Source organism: Bradysia coprophila (genome assembly GCF_014529535.1).
Source record: "Bradysia coprophila strain Holo2 chromosome IV unlocalized genomic scaffold, BU_Bcop_v1 contig_5, whole genome shotgun sequence".
NCBI classification, from domain to species: Eukaryota; Metazoa; Arthropoda; class Insecta; order Diptera; family Sciaridae; genus Bradysia; species Bradysia coprophila.
In genome coordinates this window covers 3,178,142-3,202,032 of record NW_023503374.1, presented here as the reverse complement: position 1 = coordinate 3,202,032, position 23,891 = coordinate 3,178,142, and the positions used below count along the sequence as shown (strand labels likewise).

Genomic DNA, 23,891 nt, shown 5'->3' with positions numbered 1-23,891 from the left:
AACTGTCAAATTTCATCCATATAGAGACATAACCTCATCAATATTTATGTGAAGACCGATCTCCATGGAGTAAATCGTGTTCGTTCGGCCAGTGAAAATTCGTGTTACAGAGTTACTTGGAACACACCTATGATTCACGAGAGTTGTTGCAAGAATAATAAGTTACAAGTCCTTGCTACATCGAGTTACAGAGTACATTTTCTCAATGAATGTGCAAACCAGCCCTTCGGGTAAAACGATAAATTAGAATCGACTTCTGTCCACAAAATATTAACAAACTGTGAAAAATTCACAGATCGTGCTCAAAATAGTTCACATCTGTATTCGAACTGTGTATCATTTGTTCACCTGTTCTTGGTTTCTGTGCACATTTTGAGTTGTGTACACAGAATGTGAACACTCTGTACGACTGACTTTTTCCGTGTACAGAATGTGAACACTCTGTACACCTGAATTTCTTTTGTAAACAGAATGTGAACACTCTGTGCTCTGGAATTTTAGTGGACAGAATCTTCATTTTTTGGCCAGGTGGCAGGTATGGTCTATCCATACAGGCCGGAGGAAAGAACGATTTCATATAAACAAACTCACCTCTCAGTTATTTTCATTGAAAAGTGAGTTTGTTTATATGAAATCGCTATTTCCTCAGCTCCATACAAATTTTGACATTAGACCATACCTCCTGCCATACCTTGTGTGCTCGAAAAGCTCGAAACACGTAAAGCGAGCGTATTGACGCAAGAACCCGACTAAATGTAAATGCGCAGTTATGCACTATTTTTAGTTTAGGGTTTGCATTATACGTTTACGCATAGAGTTATAGAGTGTAACTCTATGCGTTTACGTGTTTATAGACCTTTTAAGTAATGAAAGTAAATAGATAGGTATGGCCAAACGTTCAAATTTGTTCTAGCCGGAGCACATACGGATTTGCATGGCGCCACCTCAAACGAACTCATTTCTAGTGCAAATTTCTACTTATCTACTTATCTACTTTCATTGCTTTTAAGTTTCAAGAATCGCTTCGCTTTTGATCACTTTCATTCAATTTTCACTTTTAATTTATTCAACGAACGTGAACGGTAGTAATCTAAAGCGAAGCGATTACGGCTGTCAGCTGCCAGTAGTTCTTCCTCTCAGACCATCCAGTTCTTCTTCAAATTTAAAACGTCTATAGATGGAAATGCTGTTTAGAGTTCAAATGTAATAGATTTCTGTACAATTATGAACAGAGAAGTGTTCCTCATTTCAAGTTCCTACATGGAAATGCTGTTTGGAAACGTTGGAAACTGACTCTAAAATGTAATAGATTTTCGTATAGTTCTCCAGTACATAGGAGAATGATGTTAAGAAACTAAGAAGAAATGTAATAGAGTTTTCCCATAGTACATTCTGTCATAAAATTACTGCTGTCACTGCGCTTATTTTCATATGGTGATTATCACCATTGGTGATATTTGTTCTGTAGTGACAAATGTGAAGTTGTTTCACATGAAAATTGAAGATTGAACTACTATGCAAAAAATGTAACGCCTCTACAGGCCAAGCCACTTGTCCCATTTCGTCATAAAACTTCTAAATGTCAACGCTCTATTTTTTTGTGGGAACCAACTTCATTGCTATCGATTGCTATGGCATTTCATGTCAATATTGTATCAGACAGAGTGAAGAAGTACTGAAAAACTGCAGCGCCTCTTCGTCTAGTCGGTTGGCCTGTAGAGGCGCCACATTTTTTATAGTACTTCACATTGATTCATTCCCATGAAATGTCACAGCAGTGAAGTTTGTTCATGAAAAAATAATTCAGTGACAGCAGACTTTTGATGAAGAAAAGTATTAAATTGTAATAGATTTTACCCTGAGTTTCTAAACTCCATTCTCCTCTACAGGTGAACCGATCAATGAAAGTGATTACTTTGGATAAATTGGGTAACTAAAACCAAGGTAAATATATGGGTGGAGGTAATGCCATTCAGACGCTCGACCTAACACAATAGTTCGACGCTAATGACACACTTTTTTTTAATTGTTACTTGTGTTTCACAAAATGTTGTGCCTATCACGAAACAGATGGCTCAGATTCATGCCACTGCAAATCTGATTCAGTTATATATCAATGAATGTACAAACCAGGTGAGTTTGTTTATATGAAATAGCTATTTCCTCCGTTCCATAAAAATTTTGACATTACCACACCTTGTGTATATATTCTATGTTATATATGGCATTATCTCCGCCCATATAGCATTGACTAAAACCCGTGAAGAATGTAACCTTACCGCTACGCTACACTCCTATAGCGTTACAATCGTTTTACACTTTTACAGCCTATTGTCATTTCCAAGGTAAATTTAGTATGAAGGTAATGTATGGCTGAATCAGATGTGCGGTGGCACGAAATTTTGTTGCAAATGCCATCTACCTTGGTCGTTTCAAACTAATATTTGTCCTTGAATTCTTCGCAGGGCAAAATCTACGAAATTTATCAAAAAATTATTTCTTAAATTTTGGAAATTGATTGGTCAGTTTTCCCAAAATAATTTACTAAAAATATGCTCTGAGTCTTCATGATAGTAATAAGACATCTCTGTTGACGACACCATTTTAAAAATCACTCTCAACACTTAACTTAGTTTCAAATCTAGCAACCGCTGCAAATGTACGCAAAGGAATCCACGGAATAAAACCCAGCAAATTTTCTGTCTAGTCGAAAAACGAACAAAAAAAGAGATCGACGAGCAATATAGTCAAGGTAAATATTGAAACAAAATAGCGAAGCGTTGTTAATAGAAAGCTAATAAACCTTTCGATCGGCCAGTGAACGCTTGCAAAATGTTGCGACAATCAAAACGATTTACAAAAATGTGGAACTTGCGTCACATAGTTCAACGGTGTGCAGGTTTTCCATCGAACGGTCTTTTCATACCGCAAAATGGTCAGCTGCAGCCGAATATACAGAATCCACCAATTCATCAAAGTGGTCCAGTACCGGCTCCATTAAATTTCAAATTCACGCCCGGATCGAAGTACGAAGGATTTTTGTGCATTGATGTTCAACCGATCCATGAATTCAGTATGACGGCGTATGTCTTCAAACATGAAAAGCTCGGCTCGAAGTACCTTCATCTGGACAGGGATGACACGAATAACGTTTTTTCCATCAATTTCCGTACGACGCCACCCGATTCAACCGGAATGTTTCACATACTGGAACACAATGTGCTCAGCGGTTCGGAACGATTCCCGCTACGTGATCCGTTCCACAAAATGTCCGACCGAAGTGTGGCCACATTTATGAACGCATTGACGGGGCCAGACTACACAAGTTATCCGTTTGCGAGTATGAACGAGAAGGACTTCAGAAACCTGCAAAGAGTCTATTTGGATTCGGTGTTCAAGCCGAAGCTTGAGTATCTGGACTTTTTGCAAGAGGGTTGGCGTTTGGAGCACAAAGATCTGAAAGACCAGGACGCCGGATTCGTGATCAAAGGCATCGTGTACAACGAAATGAAAGGAGCCTTCTCGGAAACGACCAAATTATTCTCCAGTAAATTCTTGAATGCAATCATGCCGGACACCACATACCAGTACTGTTCTGGCGGTGACCCATTAGTAATTCCAAATTTAAGTCATGCCGACTTGGTGGAGTTTCACAGAAAGTACTATCATCCAAGCAATGCACGGTTCTACAGTTATGGAAATTTCCCGTTACTTCCCACACTGAAATACCTGAACGATGAGTATCTAAGCAAATACGATCCGATTGAAACGACGTTCAGTGAAGTAACGTCCCAAAAGCGATGGAACGAGCCACTGTCACTGACCATACAAGGTAGATTCGACGAAATGGGAGCGCCGATCGAAAAACAAAATAAAATCGCCGTGGGATACTTGACCAACGATGTGACCGACGTCAAAGAAACGATGTTGCTGCATGTCCTTACCGAACTGTTGTACCAAGGACCCAACTCGAAATTTTACTCCAACATCATCGAACCGAACATATCTGGCGGTTATTTGCCCTCGAACGGATACGTCGCGTCGACGAAGGATACAATGTTTGTCATTGGATTTCAGGATGTTGATAAGGCGGACTTGTTGAAGATTGAGAAATTGATGCACAAAACCATAGACGATGTGATTGACGAGGGATTCGATCCGGACCACGTTAACAGTGTCCTGAACAGCTACGAGTTGAGTTTAAAGCATCAATCGGCCAAATTCGGCTTGAATTTGTTGTTCATACTAACGGCTGCTCTGAACCACGACGCAGACGTGCTCAAATATCTACAGTTCGAACAGTTTTTGCGAGAGATTCGGAACAACATTGCCAAGGATCCGAAGTATTTGCAGAAAAAGGTGAAAGAGCATTTCAAGGACAACAATCATCGATTGACAATGACAATGTCGCCGGATGTCGAATACGAAAAGAAGTTCGACGAAGAGGAAGAGAAAGTTATCGCTCAGAAAGTCGAATCTCTATCGGAAGAAGAGAAGCAGAAAGTAGCCAGCAATTGTCAAAAGTTAGCCGAGGCACAGAAGAAGAAAGGCAATGCAAACGTACTGCCATCATTGTCGTTGCATGATGTGAAATACCCACCACCGCCGTTCAAAATCGAATTCTTCAATGTGGGCGGCATTCCAACGCAAGTGGTGACGACCAATACGAACCAAGTTACGTACTTCCATGGGATGTACAATGTTATCGACATTCTTCCCGAACACAAGCCGTTACTTCCACTCCTCGCAAACGTGATCAATCAAATGGGTACTCTGACGCATGACTACCGTACTTTTGACAAGTACGTCAATTCGATCACGTCTGGCATAGGCTTCAACGTTCATTCATCGGAGAGCATTTACGATGTGATGGCCTACAATGTTGGCCTAATGTTTGGCTCTTATTGTTTGGACAAAAATGTCCCGCTGATGTTCGAGGTCGTTCACGATCTGCTAACAAAATTCAATTTCGATGACCACAAGCGCTTCGAGATGCTTCTTGCAAATTATATGTCCCATTTATCCAATGGTGTTGCGGAAAATGGTCACAGCTACGCAATCAAAGGGGCGTCCGGTCTGGTTAGCCATTCCTCAAACTTGTCCGCAAATCTTTCGGGAATCGAGCACATTACGTTCATGAAGAATTTGGTGAAGACGGCCAGCCCGTATGAAATACTGTACCAGTTGGACGCCATTGCCGATCATATTTTCAGTAACTGTAACTTGAAGTGTGCGATCAATACATCAGCTGCCACATTCGTACCTTGCATGGACAATCTAACGAGATTTATTCGGAACACCACAAATCCCGAACAAATCTACTTTCCGTCGATGATGCCATCGGCTATATTGCCACCGTTGAACGTTCACAAGGTGATGTCGATTCCAGTGAACTATTGCGCCAAATCATTTTTAACGGTGCCGTACATGCATGCGGACAGTGCTGCTCTCCAGGTACTCGGAAAAGTTTTGTCGTCAAAGTATCTGCTGAAAATGGTGCGTGAAAAGAATGGTGCATATGGGAGCGGTATTAGAGTCGGAAAAGATGGAATGTTCAGTTTCTTCAGCTATCGCGATCCGAACACCATCAAAACTTTGGAGATCTTCGATCAGTCGGGCAAATGGATTACCGAAAACTTTAAATCCATCTGCGATCAAACGGTGTTCGAAGCCAAGTTGGGAGTAATCAAAGGAATTGATGCTCCAGTTGCGGCTGGATCGAAGGGTCAAGATATGTTCATATTTGGCTTAAGTCAGGTAAAACATTCATTTCGATTTTTTGTTCATATTTATCTGTGTTATCCGACAACAGGAATTGCGTAACGAACATCGGCAACGAGTTCTAAATGTTGGACACGAAGACTTGATACGGGTTACAGAATTGTATTTGAAGCGACCTGATCAGCCGACAGGACGTTACGTTCTTGGACCGCAAAATGAAGAATTGAAAGCAGCTGGATTCGTTGTCAGCCAGTGAGTGGAAATTGTGAATGTTTTTGTTAAAAAATGAAAAATAAAAAAAAATTCAATGAATTTCTGATCTGCGAGTATTTTGCTGTAGTTGATGTAGCTGTTGTCAACCAAGGAACTGATGAAACATGGAACAACTCCTAAAAAATCCTAAAAGAGCCAAAATTTTGATCCTAGTCTCTGACATGGTGTCGTTCGAAAGCTGAGGCCAGCAATCAGGGAATACAATTTTTTCGTGTTCGTGTTACAAGTTCGCCAAAATCATAAAATATTCCCCCTAATTTCAACTGCTCACATCCCAGTCTAGATGAATTTTGAACCCAATAAGGTTCTATTTGTAACGAAGGTACTCGCAATTACCTTTCCAACGACACCCCGCACAACTACATAGCTTTTATCAACGCAATTCAAGCAAAAGGGCTTCGAGAGACAGCTGTCAAATAGAGTGTACTATTTCGAATGAAAAATGTTCCCAGATTTTTTTACAGTGCCAAAATGTGTTAGATACACTGTCCCGTTTTAGTACTATATCATGTCCGGAGCGACAGCGGAGGACTTGACGCAGTCTAACTTCCAAAAAAAGAACGAAGAAAATTTTTTGAGACGCGGCAACTATATATAGGCGAGAATTTAAGTTTCTTTCCTTTGGCCTGTATCACCACAAATCCTATTCTATCTTCATTAATCTTCATTAATCATTAATCATTAATCATTAATCTTCATTTTACAAAAAAAAAATTTTGACTGGAAACAACCAAAATTTTACCAAAAAAATCTGCGTCGCAAAGTGGCAGATGTTCAGGAACAGACCAGCAAGAAAATTTATCTGCCACATGCGACGCAGATTTTTTTGGTAAAATTTTGGTTGTTTCCAGTCAAAAATTTTTTTTGTAAAAATTATTTGGCAGATGATGAGAAAACCTAAGCCAGCTTGTTTGAACTAATTGGGTGTAAAATTTAATTTTTGCGTAACGAAGCTGAAAGCGTCAACTCTAGCGATATCATTCATTTTAGAAATTGTATTTCAAAGACTGCGTCACACTTTTCTCGAAGAGATTTTTGTTGGTATATAGATTTCCACACATACTTGAAGTGCGTTGCTTTCATGTATGTGGAAAGGACGCCATACGTAAAGTGCATGTTTTCGGTTCTTTGATCATCTCTTACTAGCGACACAAATATTGAGAAATTTTTTAGACGGCATTTTTGACTTCTAGGACCAATACCTTTCAGGGCACAGAATAAAAAAGTTCGCTGGAAGATGCGTCTTATTTCGGTAGGTACGTTTCCGAAGAAATCTCCAGTAACTTTTAGCAGAGTTCAGGGAATTCATTTTAAAATGTTAGGCTAGGGTCAAGCGATGCTCATTATTTGTAATCTGTATAGAATCACGCAAAGGAACGGGCAAAAGAACAGGATTTAAATAAGAGGCTTCCACGACGAAGTAGTCCGAAATTCTAACAGCGTTACAGACGTTCCATAGGTCTGTTCCAAGGTTATTTGAGGTGTTATCAAAAAATTATTGGTTAACAAATTGTTCACAAAAGCGCGGAGGTTCTCGTTCGTTTTCGGCCTGCCAAAAATCGTTTTTACCGTACATTGAATCAAACATAATACAAAAATAAGGGGCCAAATGACAGTCAATAAAATCTATTCCTTTGCCTTGGAGTGCGTTGATTTTCACTGAATTGCTTAATGGTTATTTATGCAACTCAGCATAATAATGTTCAAAAATTGCTAACTTTAGATGCCTTCGGCCTGGTGTCATAATTACACATCTAGAGCCTAATACAGTACTTTCTTGTCAATATCATAAATAATTATTATGACAACGAGTGCAAAGTACTTTATTAGGCTCCACCCCAGCCCTACTTCTAGCATGAACATAGAAAATATTTGGAGGCTGATGAAATCATAGTAGACACTGCGTTTCTGTTGTACAGATAGATGACTTGCTTTCGTTGTATGAGTTAAAACATACAATACAAACAACCCTAAGCGGTAGCTCGTATCACTAAAGCCTCCAAATTTTACACTTGTCAATTCAGTGTTCATGCTAGTAGCAGTGCTGTGGATCCATAAACCGTGACACGAATAAAGTACTCTGCACCAAGAGTCATACAACGATCAATGCAACAGAGATATCTAAAGTTCACAGTTTTCGAACATTATGATGCTGAGTTGCACTATAGCAACGACTTCAACAACAATACTTTCTTGTTGGCAAATTGGACGCAGGGAAGAGTTGCTGCGTTCTTGTAGTTCGTTTATAGAGTGTTAGAGTGCTGCCTAATTACAACTCATAATGGTAACCATTAAAAAATCCTCGTGGATAATAATTACATTTTCGTTCCTCCCTTTCCCTTAGACTGAACAAACTCAATTTCGAAATTATCGTAAAAAATGTACCATTTACGTTCGAACATTACCTAAATTAATGTGAAAGTAAAATCATAAATTCTGTCGACCGAAATGGATCTCCAGCATGAACTTGCCTTGTAAAGACGCTCCTATTTCTTATTGTACAAAAAAAAAAATGAGTTCCCACTTTACACAGTAGTAACAACAGCATATTACGTTAAAACTAAAGGAGAGATAGAATTATGTTACACAAAGTAGAAATGACACATGATTGCCGTCTGCATTATAAATAAAATCTGAGGCTATTGCACTTGAATCACTAAATTTAGCACCACGCTATGCTATGCATGTGAGTTGGTTTTTTTTCTTCTGTTCATTTAGCTTTTTCTGTACTATCGCAGTTGGACGATTAAATTCCACGAAAATAGAATTTAAATGCTGGATTTTGTTTTTTTATTTGTCATCGTGAGGCATTTAAATTTAAAATTTTTAAGACCATTCCGTTGTTGCACATTAATTTTATTAAATCTGTCGGCTTCAGGCATGTACACCATCACGTACTAAAAAGTCTTCAGGTAATGCTACTTTCAAACTTCATTCACATTCAAATTGAGCAACTCTGCCGAAACTTCGACCAAACTTTCAAGCATGAGTGGTACTCTCTACTGAAACTTGACAGTGTGTCGCACGTAAAAATATTTTTATGTAAAATAGAGTACTTTCTGCAGCTGACCACTACGATCACTTTTGCTTGAAGTGCGTTGTTGTGAGGGATTCTTTGGAAAAACAGCTTACCGAAATCGGACCCATTTTCCAGTGGACTTTTTTTATCACGCGCACAGAAAGGTAACCATCCCTAGAAGCCAAAACCACTTTCAAAAATTCCTCGAAGCTTGTGTGGCTAGTGGGAGGTGATCAAAAACCGATAACATGCACTATTCAGATTGAAACTTCTCCAGTTACACGAAACGTAGAGCGTTGTTTGGATTGTCATTAGAAAGAGGATTGCTTGTAATTTCGGTGAAGGCGATAAGAACTCATTAACCTTCTAATGATTGTAGATCCTCATCTTAGAGTTCGTAAACCCGAAGATGAGAACCTGAGATTATTGTAAAGTGGGCAATCCCTATGGATATGGACACCAGTCTCAGGTGCCAGAACACAATGATAGATAGGGTAGCTTGTTGCAGCTATAGTGCAACCAAAGCTTCCCGTGTTTCCTTAGACAGCCTTAGTTTTAGGTCCGGCACTATAAAATTAACTGTTGGATCCTAGAGATTGGCGAGTTCATCACCCGTATCATTTCCACGAATCCCATTATGCATACGTGACTACAGTCACACGGCTACGCTTGTCGAATTCGTTTGTCTTCCTTAACATTCTTTGACGAGGCGTGAATCAACATATGTTTACCTTGATCAGTGCAGGTGCATATTACGGACTAGTTGAGGCTATTTAGTTCGTGTGTGGAGCAACACTTAAGAATTACCAGAGCCCTTTGCTATAAAACCTGTACCCTATGCTGAGTGAACCACTAACCTATTACTTCCATCGATCAATGTATTTTTAATCGGTTGCTTTCAAATCTTGTACTTCAATTTTTTTAACATGCATTTTACTATATGAAGGATCATATTGAAGCGGGGGGCGAGTTATCCAAAAAAGCCGTTTCACTCATATTGAATGTGAAAAGCGATTTTATGGTTGATTATCGTAGATGGATCGACCAGTAACTCGAATCGCGATGTTGGCAAGCTGGGATCGGCTTAGTTTGGTCTAGGGAGCCGCCGTTGCCCAACACCTCTTTTCGCTCTATGAAATTTGATTTTTGAAAATTTATTTAAAAATATAAAATGAAATATTTTTGACATGGTTCCATGGGCGAAAATATTCCGAATGGTATCTATCTTATGTTAAAAATAAAAAAAAAATAATTACTTTAAAAAAAGCATTTCTCGGATTTTCCAGATTTGCACACTTTTTTGTATTGATGGGCGCCATCTTGAATTACTTTTTCAATCACTTATATTTTTGTCGTATGCAGAAAGGTTCAAGGAACACAGGATTTTTTTCCCCTTAATTCGGATCAAAATTAAATTTTATAGAGCCGAATTTTTTTTTTGGCTAACGGCGGCTCCCTGGCCCAGACCAGGCTGATCCCAGCTTGACAACATTGCGATTCTAGTTCGTATGGCCGACCCACCTACGATAATCAACCATAAAATCGCTTTTCACATTCAATATGAGCGAAAGGACAACTCGCACCCGACTATTACCCACTGGGTAATACCCAGAGCTTGTCATTATTTTTGTCGTCGTTATCGATAACAGACGAATAGCCGTATGTGACAAGTTAAAGGCCCAAGTCTACACAAGATAGACTGTTTTTCTGTGAAAGTCATGAAAATGAAAATTTCATTTTGGGGGTGGTGTGTGCGAGAGGGCCACAAGTCACCCAAAAAAACGAAATTTTTATACTTTTTTTCCCGTCTCTAGTCGTCAAATCCAAAATTCTCAGACTGTTTTCGTTTACTGTGCAACAAAAACACATTGAAGAATTCTGAAATCCAGAAACCAATGAAATTTTTCACCTCAACTATTCATTCGGAATTACGTAATTCTCCAAACTGACGAAAATATATATTCGACGCTGGAATTTCTCCATACAACATCATCAAATCTGATCTCGAAACTGTAAAAGCGTGGAGTGGAAAATGATATTGTTTCGAAAGACGTGATATTTTACGTATGAAATCCAATTTATGAAAATACCAGAAATTCTAAATTTATCCTTGTTTTCAAACATTCATTTTACACGATATATATTGGATCGTCGTGCTCTGGCTTCGGATCCCAATGAGTGTACGTACACAGAAAATAAAATAAAAATGAGCGCATATCTGTTTATAACATTCGAAAGCACGTGTGATTTAATTGGTTAGAAATGGATTCTATTTTCAGCCCGAATTTGTGTAGTAATAATCTTGTAAACAAAATTACAAAACTTTTTGAAGTTGAATTTATGATGAACCATGGAACTACACCGAAATATTACATATCTCTACCAAGGAAATAAGCGTTTGTAATGTTCTTTCTCTTCAATATAAAATTTTGTCGCTAACCAATGCAGATATCGGGGTTTCGTTGATGATTATAAAAATTCTCATCATTCGTTGAATAGCAAAAAAAAAAACGAAACGATACTACACGGAACTCTCGTCCGACGTTCACTTAAGTAGTAGACGAGAATCATACATTCCGATTTCGTGTCCAAACAGTGTGAGTTGAATTTCCATTTGGTTTCTTTCCTACAGCGGCAGTAAAATTCTATTCTTGTCTTTTAATATGTTGAACATTGTCGAACGACGGTGCTCTCCGGGTAGAAAGAACACTTTACAAATTTGGCTCGTATAACACGAGTTATTTTTAAGCAAAACTTACACCCAGCTTTGAATGTGTGTAAAATTGAGGAAAAAAACGTTGTTTGTTCGATGTGCCGACTTCGACTTAATTAATTTTTGAATTGATTCAGAAATTTATTTAAAAAAAAAAATAGATAAAAGTGGGACCGAGTTGCGGATTGGTGAATTGAATAATTCGATTTTAATTTCAACAAAATAAACATATTGACTATAAACGATTAGAACAATTCAGTGCCGCACTGGCCCAAAAAAGCCCTTCGGTAAAAAATCTTTTCGGGCGACTGTTTCGAATAAGACGCATACGACTGCGTCTGTTCATAATTTAGAAGCCATTCGAAAAGGTGTCACTTGTATGTCGCAAGCGGAGCGAGTGAAAGAATTTCTGTAAAAGAGCGAAAAATCGAGATTTTTTCCTTGTGCACGAATTGAATTAAAAAGCGTTTTGATTAACTAAAGATCACCACAAATTTCATCAAGGGTACTTAATTTTACACAGCTTCAGGCTGCGTTTCTTCGCTGAATTGCTGAAGACAATCTTTGACTGACTTTCTAAACAAGTTTCATTGAGTGTTTGTATATTATGGTTCGAACATCTTCACCTTCACAACAATAGCACCCTCGTATGATAAGGACAGTTCGTAAAATCGCCGACTCAAGTACTCAACGAATGCAAGCGCTCCGACATTTTTTTAAAAACATTTTTGAGTGATGCTGAGTTGCATAACAACTACTGTAATGTCAGAATATTCATAATTTCTACATCTGTTTCAGTATCTAAATAGAGTAAATTTACACACTTTGACAGATCCATTGACTAGAGTTACATGATGTAGTGGAAGCTGCACATATCAGTGCGTAAATTGACGCACCGATTCCATTGGTATTGTAGTAGGTGCTTCATTTATGTGCTAGTTATTGCTGACAATGTCGGTGGTTTTGCATGAAAATAATAAATATTTTGACTGCAATTGTGTTAATTTTTGGTGATTTTGACATTACAGTCGATGTACTGCCGAACTCGCTTCGCTCACATCTAGTGCGCAAAACAACCCCATTTACTAACTAGTTAGCAAAATAGCTATTATCACTCAGTTTCATAAATAACTATTCCCTGGCCTGCAATTTCTTACGTGTCTGTTAAACAAAATAAGCCAAACATTTGAATAAGGGAAGTGATATGTGAGAACGACGACTGTGCGTAATTTTTCATTCACGAGTGATGAATTCATTTTTCAACTCTACTCGTTTAACGTGGATCTGGGTGTCAAAGATTTTCAACGTCTCAATTGTTCTAATAGTGCTTTGGTTTCAATATCTAAATAGAGTAAATTTACACACTTTGACAGATCCATTGACTAGAGTTACATGATGTAGTGGAAGCTGCACATATCAGTGCGTAAATTGACAGGTCCCAGCGCAAAGCTAATATTTACGCACCGATTCCATTGGTATTGTAGTAGGTGCTTCATGTATGTGCTAGTTATAGCTGACAATGTCGATGTGGTTTTGCATGAAAATAATAAATGTTTTGACTGCAATTGTGTTAATTTTTGGTGATTTTGACATTACAGTCGATGTACTGCCGAACTCACTTCGCTCGTATCATCAATCTCACATCTAGTGCGCAAAACAACCCCATTTACGAACTAGTTAGCAAAATAGCTATTATCACTCGGTTGCATTAATAGCTATTCCCTGGCCTGCAATTTCTTACGTGTCTGTTAAACAAAATAAGACAAACATTTAAATAAGGGAAGTGATATGTGAGAACGACGACTGTGCGTAATTTTTCATTCACGAGTGATGAATTCATTTTTCAACTCGTTTAACGTGGATCTGGGTGTCAAAGATTTTCAACGTCTCCATTGTTCTTTCTTACAAATTGTCAATAAACACACCTGTGCATCGTAAACTTTCCAACTTTTTTTTCGATTCCTTTTTTACCATTGCTATTTTGAACGAATAGAACGTATGACTGAATTATTAATTGTATACATTTACAGACCGTTGTATTTCGTCTGCCTACAGCATAAAAGTGAGAAATAAACATTTGAATAATTTGAGTTGAAATTATGAAACATTAACAGCGAGTCGAACTTTGTAAGATGCCTCATTTATAGCCAACGTATGAGGACATTTCTCGATCCAATACTTCTCTACAGAAAAACAGAAAAAAATCAGATCATGCAAAGAACCGACGACTCGATGTCAAAATATTGAAATATAATAAAAATAGCAGCAAAAGAAAATCTCCCGCAAGCAAGAATGTTATTCGAAAAAAAAATCGTTTCGTAGTCAAATTCGGCTACAACACTATTATATACAACCACACAGTGTATTTCGAGAATAACTTTTTTTGTAAGCTAAAAAACATATAAGCGACCAATCATTTGGTTGTAGCCATTTTTAGACCCCTTCTCAGTATACGATCTCCTTGCTTGTAATAATATGCATCCTTAGTGCATTATCGTTTGAGTTCTCGATAAGTTAAGATCATTCGTGCGGTCGTTCTGTAAAATCAAGTGAGTTTTTTTTTGAATTGAAATATTTTCTTTTCTTTAATTTTGTGAAATTTTGAAGAAAATATTTCATTTTGAGTAATAAGATCGAGAAAACTGTATTTGTTTTTTAAGAGTAAAAGTGCGTCGCTTTGCAGTTAAATTAAATATTTTTCATTTCCGGTAAAATTATAAATCCACAAAATGTGATCGAAATGAAAATGTAATTGCGGATCGGAGATGACGATCATGGAGTTAATTCTTCGAAGAAAATTTGGAAATTTTCGGTGATGTAATCATGACAAAGATTTTTACTACTTTCGAACTACTGGAACGGTAGACGTTCTCTCGTTTCATTTTTTTCGAACTGAATTTTATTTCACATGAGTGCAATGCTTGATATGATATAACTTTGTGTTGCTAGTGACTATAAGCCTATCTCACCCGGTTCAATCTGAGTTTTTATTTTCTTGTGAACAAATTTAATTTTCAACATTAAAATTTTCTTCTTTTTTTTGTTGAGCAGATCCAACTCCTTGCCATTTGGGACATATCATAATATAATATGCTCATAACAATTCCGTTTCATACAATGCATGAGATAATTCGTTTTCTTCTCTTTTTTTTGTTGTGTGCTGTGTGTGAGCACATTAGAATGTCACATCTTTTAAACATGTGGTGCTTTGGAACCCAAGAAACGAATAAAAGACAGAAGAACTTAAGTATGTCTGTAAATTATGCGATACACTTGAAGAAAAAGTTGTCATTTTAAAAAGAATTTTTTTTTCATTTTGCCATTTTTGTTGAAGGTTTTTTCGGAACGAAAAAGCAAATTCTTGCATCATTTCGGTTGCAATTCGTCAGACACCATCGTATCGGTTCATAATATTCGTACACACAGTTCATGAAAAATTTCTGAAAAATCTACACTCTGCAAAATTATTGAAAAAAATTGGCCGACAGTTTTAAATGTGGCGACTGAAAATTTATGTTTCATCAACCAATACTCTCTCTAGCAAATAAACTACTTTTATTAAGGTGGTAAAAGTGTTAAGTAGCCTCCATGTAAATTACAGCGTAGTCAGTCAAAATGTAGAATAGTTTTTGTAGAATACACATAAATAGGGTGTGAATTTGACACAGAGACCTGAGAGTTTTGCTAGAGAGAGTATTGCACCAACGCACTATAAACAGGCACCAGAACAAATTTTTTAACGGTCAAAACGGCCTCTTTTTTGGTACCCGCAGTGGTATTATACAAACATAAAAAAACTGAATTTTTAAGAAAAATGATGACTGCTGCGTCGAGTAGGTCCCTTATTTCAAATCTGTTCTAGTGCCTGACGTTGGTTTCATGTGATTGATTTTTTTTCTGTGCTGGGATGCAAAATGTTGAACTAATAAATCACATAAAACCGAAATTTTCAGTCCCCACATTTAAAACTTGTCGCCGCATTTTTTCCAATCATTTTGCAGACGGTAAATTTTTCAGTCAATTTTTCATGAACTGTGTACTGGCCCTAAAAAGAAAACGCTCTGAAAATGACTCGAAATAAATTTTCGTGCAACCATTTTTCCGCGTGTAACGAAAAATATATTCCGTAAAATGTACCCGAAAATATGATGCTACATTTTTGGTTAAAACCACAGTTTTCACAAAACTGGGGAAACTTGCACTGTATAAATAGGTTTCTAACATGGTTCGTCTTTTAAAATTAGATGTTCGTGTGGCTACTTGAAGTTAAAAAAAAACATTCCCATATCATGTTACACTTAATACTATACACCACTCATCCAGTGTGCGGATATATTGTAGTAGTGTAGCATATCTATTGATAGATGGATATACGTATATGGTCCTTTTGTCGTCCCATAAATATTTATGGATAATACATGCGAGAGAAGGATATTGTATTTTATAAAAATAATATAAAGAACACTATTTTCCATCCCGTAACATTTTAACCATTCTCTATATGGATGTGTGTGTGTGCATGTGCAAAGAAAAGCGAGAGATATTACATATGTGGCGGGCAGAATATTATTAAAAGTTAAAAGGTCGATTTATGATGTGACACATGCGGTTGTGAATATCGTTTTCGGTATGAATTTGAGGTCCTGAAAGGATATGCTTATACATTAGTTATGATTCTTCTTTTATTATTATCCTTTTATTGGAAAATATTATTTTATCCTCTCTCTTTCTCTCAGTTGTTTCAATTCGGAATCCATATTACATCATTGTTATTTGTGATCATTGAAGTCATATTGTGTTCGGGAAAAGTTTTATTTAAAAAAAAGAAGATATTTTATTATAGTTTCGCAAAGCAATTTAGCGGGACTGACGAGAACTGTAGCCATATTGATAAAATATTGGAATATTGGAATATCCACAGAGAAAGAGAGATATGTTGCCATATAGATAGTTTGCATTATTAACCGTACATCACAGTGGTTTCCTCCACCCATTTCGTTATATAGTTTCGCATAAAATGGAATTGAAATAAGATTCTAGTTCCTTCCTTGTACAACATTCGACGTCTGGCGATCACAAAATGGTGGTTGTTTAAGCTCATTTTGAATGCATACCACAATATCGCAGTTATATTTCCAAGTCGTATTTCAACACAATCTATTTTCCTCGACATGCTATACACGGAAATCACAGTTTATGTTGCCAAAGAGTATGAAAGTTTGACTTCAGAAAAAAAATTTTTTTTGTAAATTTGGTAGAAAATGACTCAGAATGAGTTACTGAATCACAGACTCGAAATTTTTATTTGGAACGACCGGATGTCTATTTTTATTCTAAATATTATAGACCGAGCGTGTAAATGTATCTTGTTGAACATGTTCACATCTTCACAAAAAAAAATATCGAGAGACAGTAAGGAGAAACAAACGCATCATTTTGTCGATGGTGAATTCAATATTTTTGGGGCGTGATTTATTCGATCTCAATGTGAAAATCGTAAGGAAATTGCAATGTTTTTGATTGGATTTTCGATATAAAATTTTTTAAATTAAAATCGCGTTTGGGATGTCTGCATTCTCTCCCCGACGTTAACGACATCAATATGATTTCCTGTATCAACGTCACGAACGTTGTGACATGACTCTTAACTGCTGATTTCGATGCCAATGTTGAAGTTAACGAAAAATTTCTTTTGCTTTCTACTCTTTTCGAATTGTCATAAATAGTACATTGAATGACAAGGGGCGAAAGTAAAAAAATTCAACCGTGTGCGAGAGTTGATGCCCGCGCCGAAGGCAAGGGCCTCAATCGCACAGGTTGAATTTTTTTACTTTTGCCCCGAGTCGTTCATACTATTTTTTTTGATACCAACATCGAAAGTTGATACGTATCGCAAACATCAGAACAAAATGTTGAAATATGAAGGCATTTAGCCAGAAAATGCGGGGGTCCAGGGGGCGGCAGCCCCCTGGTATATCAAAAATTTAATTATTTTGCCATCACAACAACAACACACAGAAAAATTAACAAATAACTAACAAATCATTCAGCAACAAAAAGTATCAACTTCGTATGTTAATTTCAATAAGAGCACTGGCGCACGCTTTATTTCAATTTTGATCGCAGTACACTTATTGACAAGAGTCGACTATTACATTATGTAGTCGACTTTCGCATTATGTATATTGACTTTCGCTTTATGTATTCTTTCTTTCTCCCCGCTCAAACACATAACTTGCATTTTTTTACTTTCGCCCCGGATTTCGAGGGCGAAAGTATCAACTTTCGATGTTGGTATCAAAAAAATGTCAAACTTGCATTTGCTACCAATTTTCTTTGATTCATTTCAATAGTTGGTAGCAATAATGCAAGTTTGACATTTTATGGCAATGAGAAAAGAGTAGAAAACAATAGTATATTACTATACAAGGGAAGGAATTTGATATTTCGTATACAGATGAGTAAAAGTGTCCGAGGGCTTTAGCCCGAAATATCAAATTATTTCCCGAGTTTAGTATGACGTTTTTCTTTATGAAGGAAAGACTTTTCTCTAGGGACGGAAAGTCCATTTTCCTTCCCTAGTAAAGGAAATTTTTGTTTCGTTAACTCCAACATTGTTATCGAAATCAGCAGTAAGAATATTAGTTAATAATAGTTATCCCCGGCGAAGACTTACATTTTACGGAACAACTTTTCTCCGACATTTTCAGTTCAAGAAAATGATGTCTCACCTAAATCACATGATGTTTGTTTCCAGTGCAACAACAATATTTTTTTTGAATACAGACAAAAAACAAACACCAAATTATTGTAAAAATAGCTTGGATGTCGTTACATAACTGTACATTCTACCTCTACTCATAAATTCATTCACATTTTAACTCATCGCTGATACATTTCCTAACACATCATTTTTTTTCTTCGTCCTCACTTCACCGTCTGCGGGAGCACTGTGCAGGAGACATATTTGTAAGTTTTTTTTTAATTTTTCTTTTTTTTTAATCTGAGAACGTGAACACATAAAATAATTTCAAATATTCTAAATTAGTCATAGTGTTGAATCAGTGACGGAAAGTGATGAGCGGTCATTTTTAGTATCGAAGTGTGTTCGTCTTAATCATTATCGTGGATATTTTAATCGTAATGCCACTAAATAATGTGTCGGAATTAATTGGATTTTTTTTTATATCGCCAAAGGATTCCATCGAAAAGAATAGCTGTTGAAAGTTCCATGCTTCCTTGCATTCAATAGTAATATTAAGCTTATGGAATGTAAAGAAGTATGGAGCACTTGGGCTATAGCAACGATCGATGCATTACGCAATGGAAATGTGTGTTAAATCATGTGTGCTGGTCTGATCTAAGCCGACCTAATTTTAGTATGATTTCCACTCAACAAAAAGTACTCAGTGTGAGAGCCGTGAGAGAGCGAGCTGTTAAGTAAACATAGCAAAAATTGAAAAAATTCAATTTTGTCTTTCACACGCAGTACTTTTTTGATAAATGAAAATCACGCCTTAAGATCGGATCGGAATTTAACGTTGTTAGCTAAACGGCCGCTAACGCTAGATTCAACGGTAAAGTGAACGATAACACGAAATTAATAAAGGAAAGTTGCTAAAATGAAGGAAAATTGTTTTGTGTTAAAAGTTCATCGAACATTGTTAACTGGCCACGTAAATTCCTCCTCGCTCGAATAATAAACAGAAAATTTGCAATTTTATAGTTGGAAATATAAACTTCCATCCGTAGCATACAGTGTTTCCTTCATCATTATACTATTTGTGATGGCAGAATAACATCATGAATGTTAATACATAAACATCGAAATTTCCGAATTGGAGAGAATCATCCATAACACCGCATCAGTGAACGGGGAGAACGCAGATAGATACCCACCAAAAAACCCGTATTATGTAAATAAACGAAAACACAACAGAAAATGAAAAAAAAAAAATACTTTTTACTTAACATAACATTATGGCGCTGGAACCGAATGTATTTTAGTCAAGAGTAAACATATTGCTCTGAAAATTGTAACAGAAATACCACACAACCAACCCATACACAATCCAGATTGAACACTAGAACTATACGCAAGGTTTTTCGGATGAACACGATAAAATAAAAACCGAATTCATGGCAAAATTGTTTTAAGGGTTTTCGAGGTTTATGTTTTATAAAATTATGCTCCGCTAGTACATACTTACACACAGTCTCTCCGGTTATGTTTTCTCTATATTTTAGCCCATAAAATTGTCAAACTTTTGTTGTACTACACTGCGAAATTTACGAAATTTTTTATATTACCAATATTCAAATTAATAAATCGCCAATTTATGCTGTTCAATTATACTAGCACACAACATGTGTTCTGTGGCCGTTCATCATTGCACTTCCAGTTATCATAGCCTGATATGCTGTGTAAATATCGAGAAAAAAAATTGTTTCAATTGAGTCGTAAATTCCTTTACAACCGCATCGCCGTATGTTTTAATGTGTGACTTTAAAAATAAAGTCCGGTCACGTGATAGCCAGATGTGAAACATTCTTTTTCCGAAAAATAAAATAAAATGAAACACAAACCAGAGCAGAAATTGTCGAATACACACACGAATTAGAAAATTGATTCTATTTTAATCTTTCGACGTGAAATTCAATCTGTTTGTTTGTGGACCAAGTTCGGTATAGATTGATTATACATTATAGGATCAATCATAATCTCCGATTGAGGCATTTTTGTATCAATAGTAAAATGAACAATGCCACCGCAAAGAAAATTGCAGAGATGCAAAAAATGTACATTAATTGAAATAAATTAATTAAATTTGTGGCTGTGTTGTCTGTAACGACGCTGTTGAATACCCTCTTATCTACATACACACGCTGTGGAACCAGGCGTGGGAACAAGTTGCATTTTCAATGCATGTTACTACTGGAATCGACGGTAAACAGGAGCAGTTGGGTAATCAGGCATTACGGCATTCTCGGACTATGTACGTACATCCTAATCTCAGCAATCGTCTTTTTTCGCATGTCAATTAGAGCGCAGCACTGCTTCAAGCATGAACATAGAAAATATTCGGAGGCTGATGAAATCACACTTGTCAATTCAGCGTTCATGCTAGGAGCAGTGCTGTGATCAGACGATAAAAATAGTAAATTCTTTGTTTAATTGTCCTAAGCGGAGTGTAGTGTGATCCGTGCTTAACGCTTGACTTCCACTTACCAAAAAAGTACTCCGTGTGAGAGACAAAATTGCATTTTTTCAATTTTTGCTTTGTTTATTTGACAGCTTACTCTTTCACGGCTCTTAAGTATGGTTTTAAATATGGTGAGAGCCGCGAAAGAGCGAGCTGTCAAGTGAACAAAGCAAAAATTGAAAAAATGCAATTTTGTCTCTCACACGGAGTACTTTTTTGGTAAGTGGAAATCAAGCATTAATACACTCCATTTAGGAATCGGTTCATCCGTTTACATGACAATTAAACAAAAGCCAGTGAATCGAAATGAATTTTCTTAGAGAAAATTGTGTACTAAACGGTGACGAGGGAGAATCGGGTTATGCGTAAACGGAATGAAAAGGAGAACTTTTTCGTAAATAGAGACTGTGCGATTCGTGCTTTGAAATAAAGTTTCGAAGAGTCTTTTCAGTGTTTCATACTTTCGATGAATAACCGGTAATGAAAACGACTTTCGGTATTGACACGGCAGCAGAGTAAAGTCGATTTTGACGAGGAACCTAAATTCATAAGTAGGCCTTTGATCTTGGTGCAAAACGCTTACTAATATAACTACTAAAACGGGATTTAGGTCCCTCCTTTGAATGTATTTTCAACCTGCTACTGCCTGGTTTACTCTACTCTGTCGTGGTATTGGAAAAAAGTCAGATATCTCCACAAAAATGTTATCGTTCAAACAATATCGGTAAAACTACCGGCCATTAATTTACCGATTTCCTTTCCCTAAATGCAATGAAAGGAACAAGAAAATTCAGTCCAGTTACGGTCAGTTACGATTATTTCACCATTAAATTCAAAATAATCATTTAAATTTGTGCCATAGAAACTTCAGCCATTGGAGCGTAAAATTGTTCTATCCTTTGTCTAAGCTCTACTGTTGGGGATGTTGCTTTAATTGTTTTTCATTAGTTTCCATATCAGTTAAAGCTTATTAGTGTTACGATGTCGATGCCCTTTCTCTCGCTCTGTGAGCAATTTGATGTGCATGACGCAAAACATTTTGTTCGATGATTAAATTAAGTGTAAGTTTTGGGTGAATACAAAACTAAGCTTTTTAGTGTAGACAGCTAAAATTCGGTTGGCAACAATAGATGACGGGAAATGGAAATGTCGATTTTTTAACTTATCTTTTTCAAGCCGAATCACGGTTAAAAGCCTCTACGAGCTTGTTAACTGGAATTCGGTCAATTGCTTGACTGTAACTTTTGCATAATTTGCATGTTTTTTTTGCAATTATTTTTACGCATTGTCAATACGCTCTCTAGCAAACAAACTTCGTTTTGACGCTGTTAAAATAACACCTAATTCCTTTGTTTGTAGAATCGTACACTGTTGACTAATTTCTAATTTTACATGTAAAATGCAAACGCTACGTTGCATTTTTATCACCTAATAAATGTAGTTTAGTTGCTAGAGAGGGTATTGGCAGTGTGCGTCTGGGAAGATAAATCACATGTTACTTCAATCTGCCAAATTTGATTTTATTATTTTTTTTTGCTTGGAACCAGAAAGCGACTCATTATCATCAAAATATGTACTTTGTTGTCTTGCGATTAGAGGTGTGCGCCGCCGCCGATTTCAGCTCATTCAACTAAATATCACGATTTTAAATTCCTCCAGTGGAGCTTAGCTTTTTTTTGAACGGTGATAGCAAATATTCGTTCTTAGCTCGTAATGTCCTTTAAAATCATAATTTCTACTATTGTTTAAGTGTATGGAGTACAGTGAGTAAATCTCTAAAATGTTTGATTTCAGTATATTTAGCTAATCCTTCTGTCACATCTTTTGACAGCTTTTTACGTTTTAGTACGTTTTCTCTCCCAGTAGCAAAAACCCAATCCCAGCAAAAAAAGAAACTATATCGAATGCCGCAAAAGCATTTGAAAACGAACATTCGGTGAAATACTTTTTTATCACACCAAATGTTTATCATTTTATACAAATATGTTCATCTTTATAATAACATCGGTGAAAAAATTGACAAAATTGCCGACCACAAAAATATGTCGTCGATTCTCATGCATTTTTTATGCATAGCAAAAGAAGACAGGATCAAGCAACGTAATATTTTGTCTCACATAAAAGTTTAACTTTCTTGTAAGACAAATATTACGTTGCTTGTTCCTGTCTTCTTTTGCTATGCATAAAAAATGCATATAAATCGACAACATATTTTTGAGGTTGATAAATTTGTCAATTTTACTTTTGTTTTCGAGATCTCAAAATTGTTTCTTCCCCCGAAGTAATCCATGAATCGTCTGTATTCAATTCTGTTTGCATTCAATGCAACTTTTTCTAAATGCAAAAAGAATTGAATACAGACGATTCATGGATTACTTCGGGGGAAGAAACAATTTTGAGATCTCGAAAACAAAAGTAAAATTGACAAAATTGCCGACCACAAAAATATGTCGTCGATTCTCATGCATTTTTTATGCATAGCAAAAGAAGACAGGAACAAGCAACGTAATATTTGTCTTACAAGAAAGTTGAACTTTTATGTGAGACAAAATATTACGTTGCTTGATCCTGTCTTCTTTTGCTATGCATAAAAAATGCATGAGAATCGACGACATATTTTTGTGGTCGGCAATTTTGTCAATTTTTATCTATATTTTTGCATGACAAAATTAGGTTTTTTTTTCACCGATGTTATTATAAAGATGAACATATTTGTATAAAATGATAAACATTTGGTGTGATAAAAAAGTATTTCACCGAATGTTCGTTTTCAAATGCATTTGCGGCATTCGGTATAGTTTCTTTTTTGCTGGGATTGGGTTTTTGCTACTGGGAGAGAAAACGTACTAAAACGTAAAAAGCTGTCAAAAGATGTGACAGAAGGATTAGCTAAATATACTGAAATCAAACATTTTAGAGATTTACTCACTGTATTCCATCGATATAACCCGAACTAGTTAGA

At 36.5% G+C, this 23,891-nt stretch overlaps 1 protein-coding gene across 1 annotated transcript; it reads left to right on the top strand.

Annotated features, from left to right (window-relative positions):
* Positions 1-2,629: 2,629 nt before the first annotated feature.
* LOC119071545 (presequence protease, mitochondrial-like) lies at positions 2,630-6,033 on the top strand. Its single transcript, XM_037176444.1, has 3 exons — positions 2,630-2,752; positions 2,819-5,757; positions 5,813-6,033. The coding sequence occupies exons 2-3, from the start codon at positions 2,833-2,835 to the stop codon at positions 5,975-5,977; spliced, it is 3,090 nt and encodes a 1,029-aa protein (XP_037032339.1). The 5' UTR covers positions 2,630-2,752; positions 2,819-2,832; the 3' UTR covers positions 5,978-6,033.
* Positions 6,034-23,891: the final 17,858 nt, after the last annotated feature.

Excerpts from the sequence above, each read along its gene's own strand:
- LOC119071545 (XM_037176444.1), top strand. The coding sequence starts at position 2,833 with ATGTTGCGACAATCAAAACGATTTACAAAAATGTGGAACTTGCGTCAC. Across the intron at positions 5,758-5,812 it reads TCATATTTGGCTTAAGTCAG|GAATTGCGTAACGAACATCG; the intron begins GTAAAACATTCA and ends ATCCGACAACAG.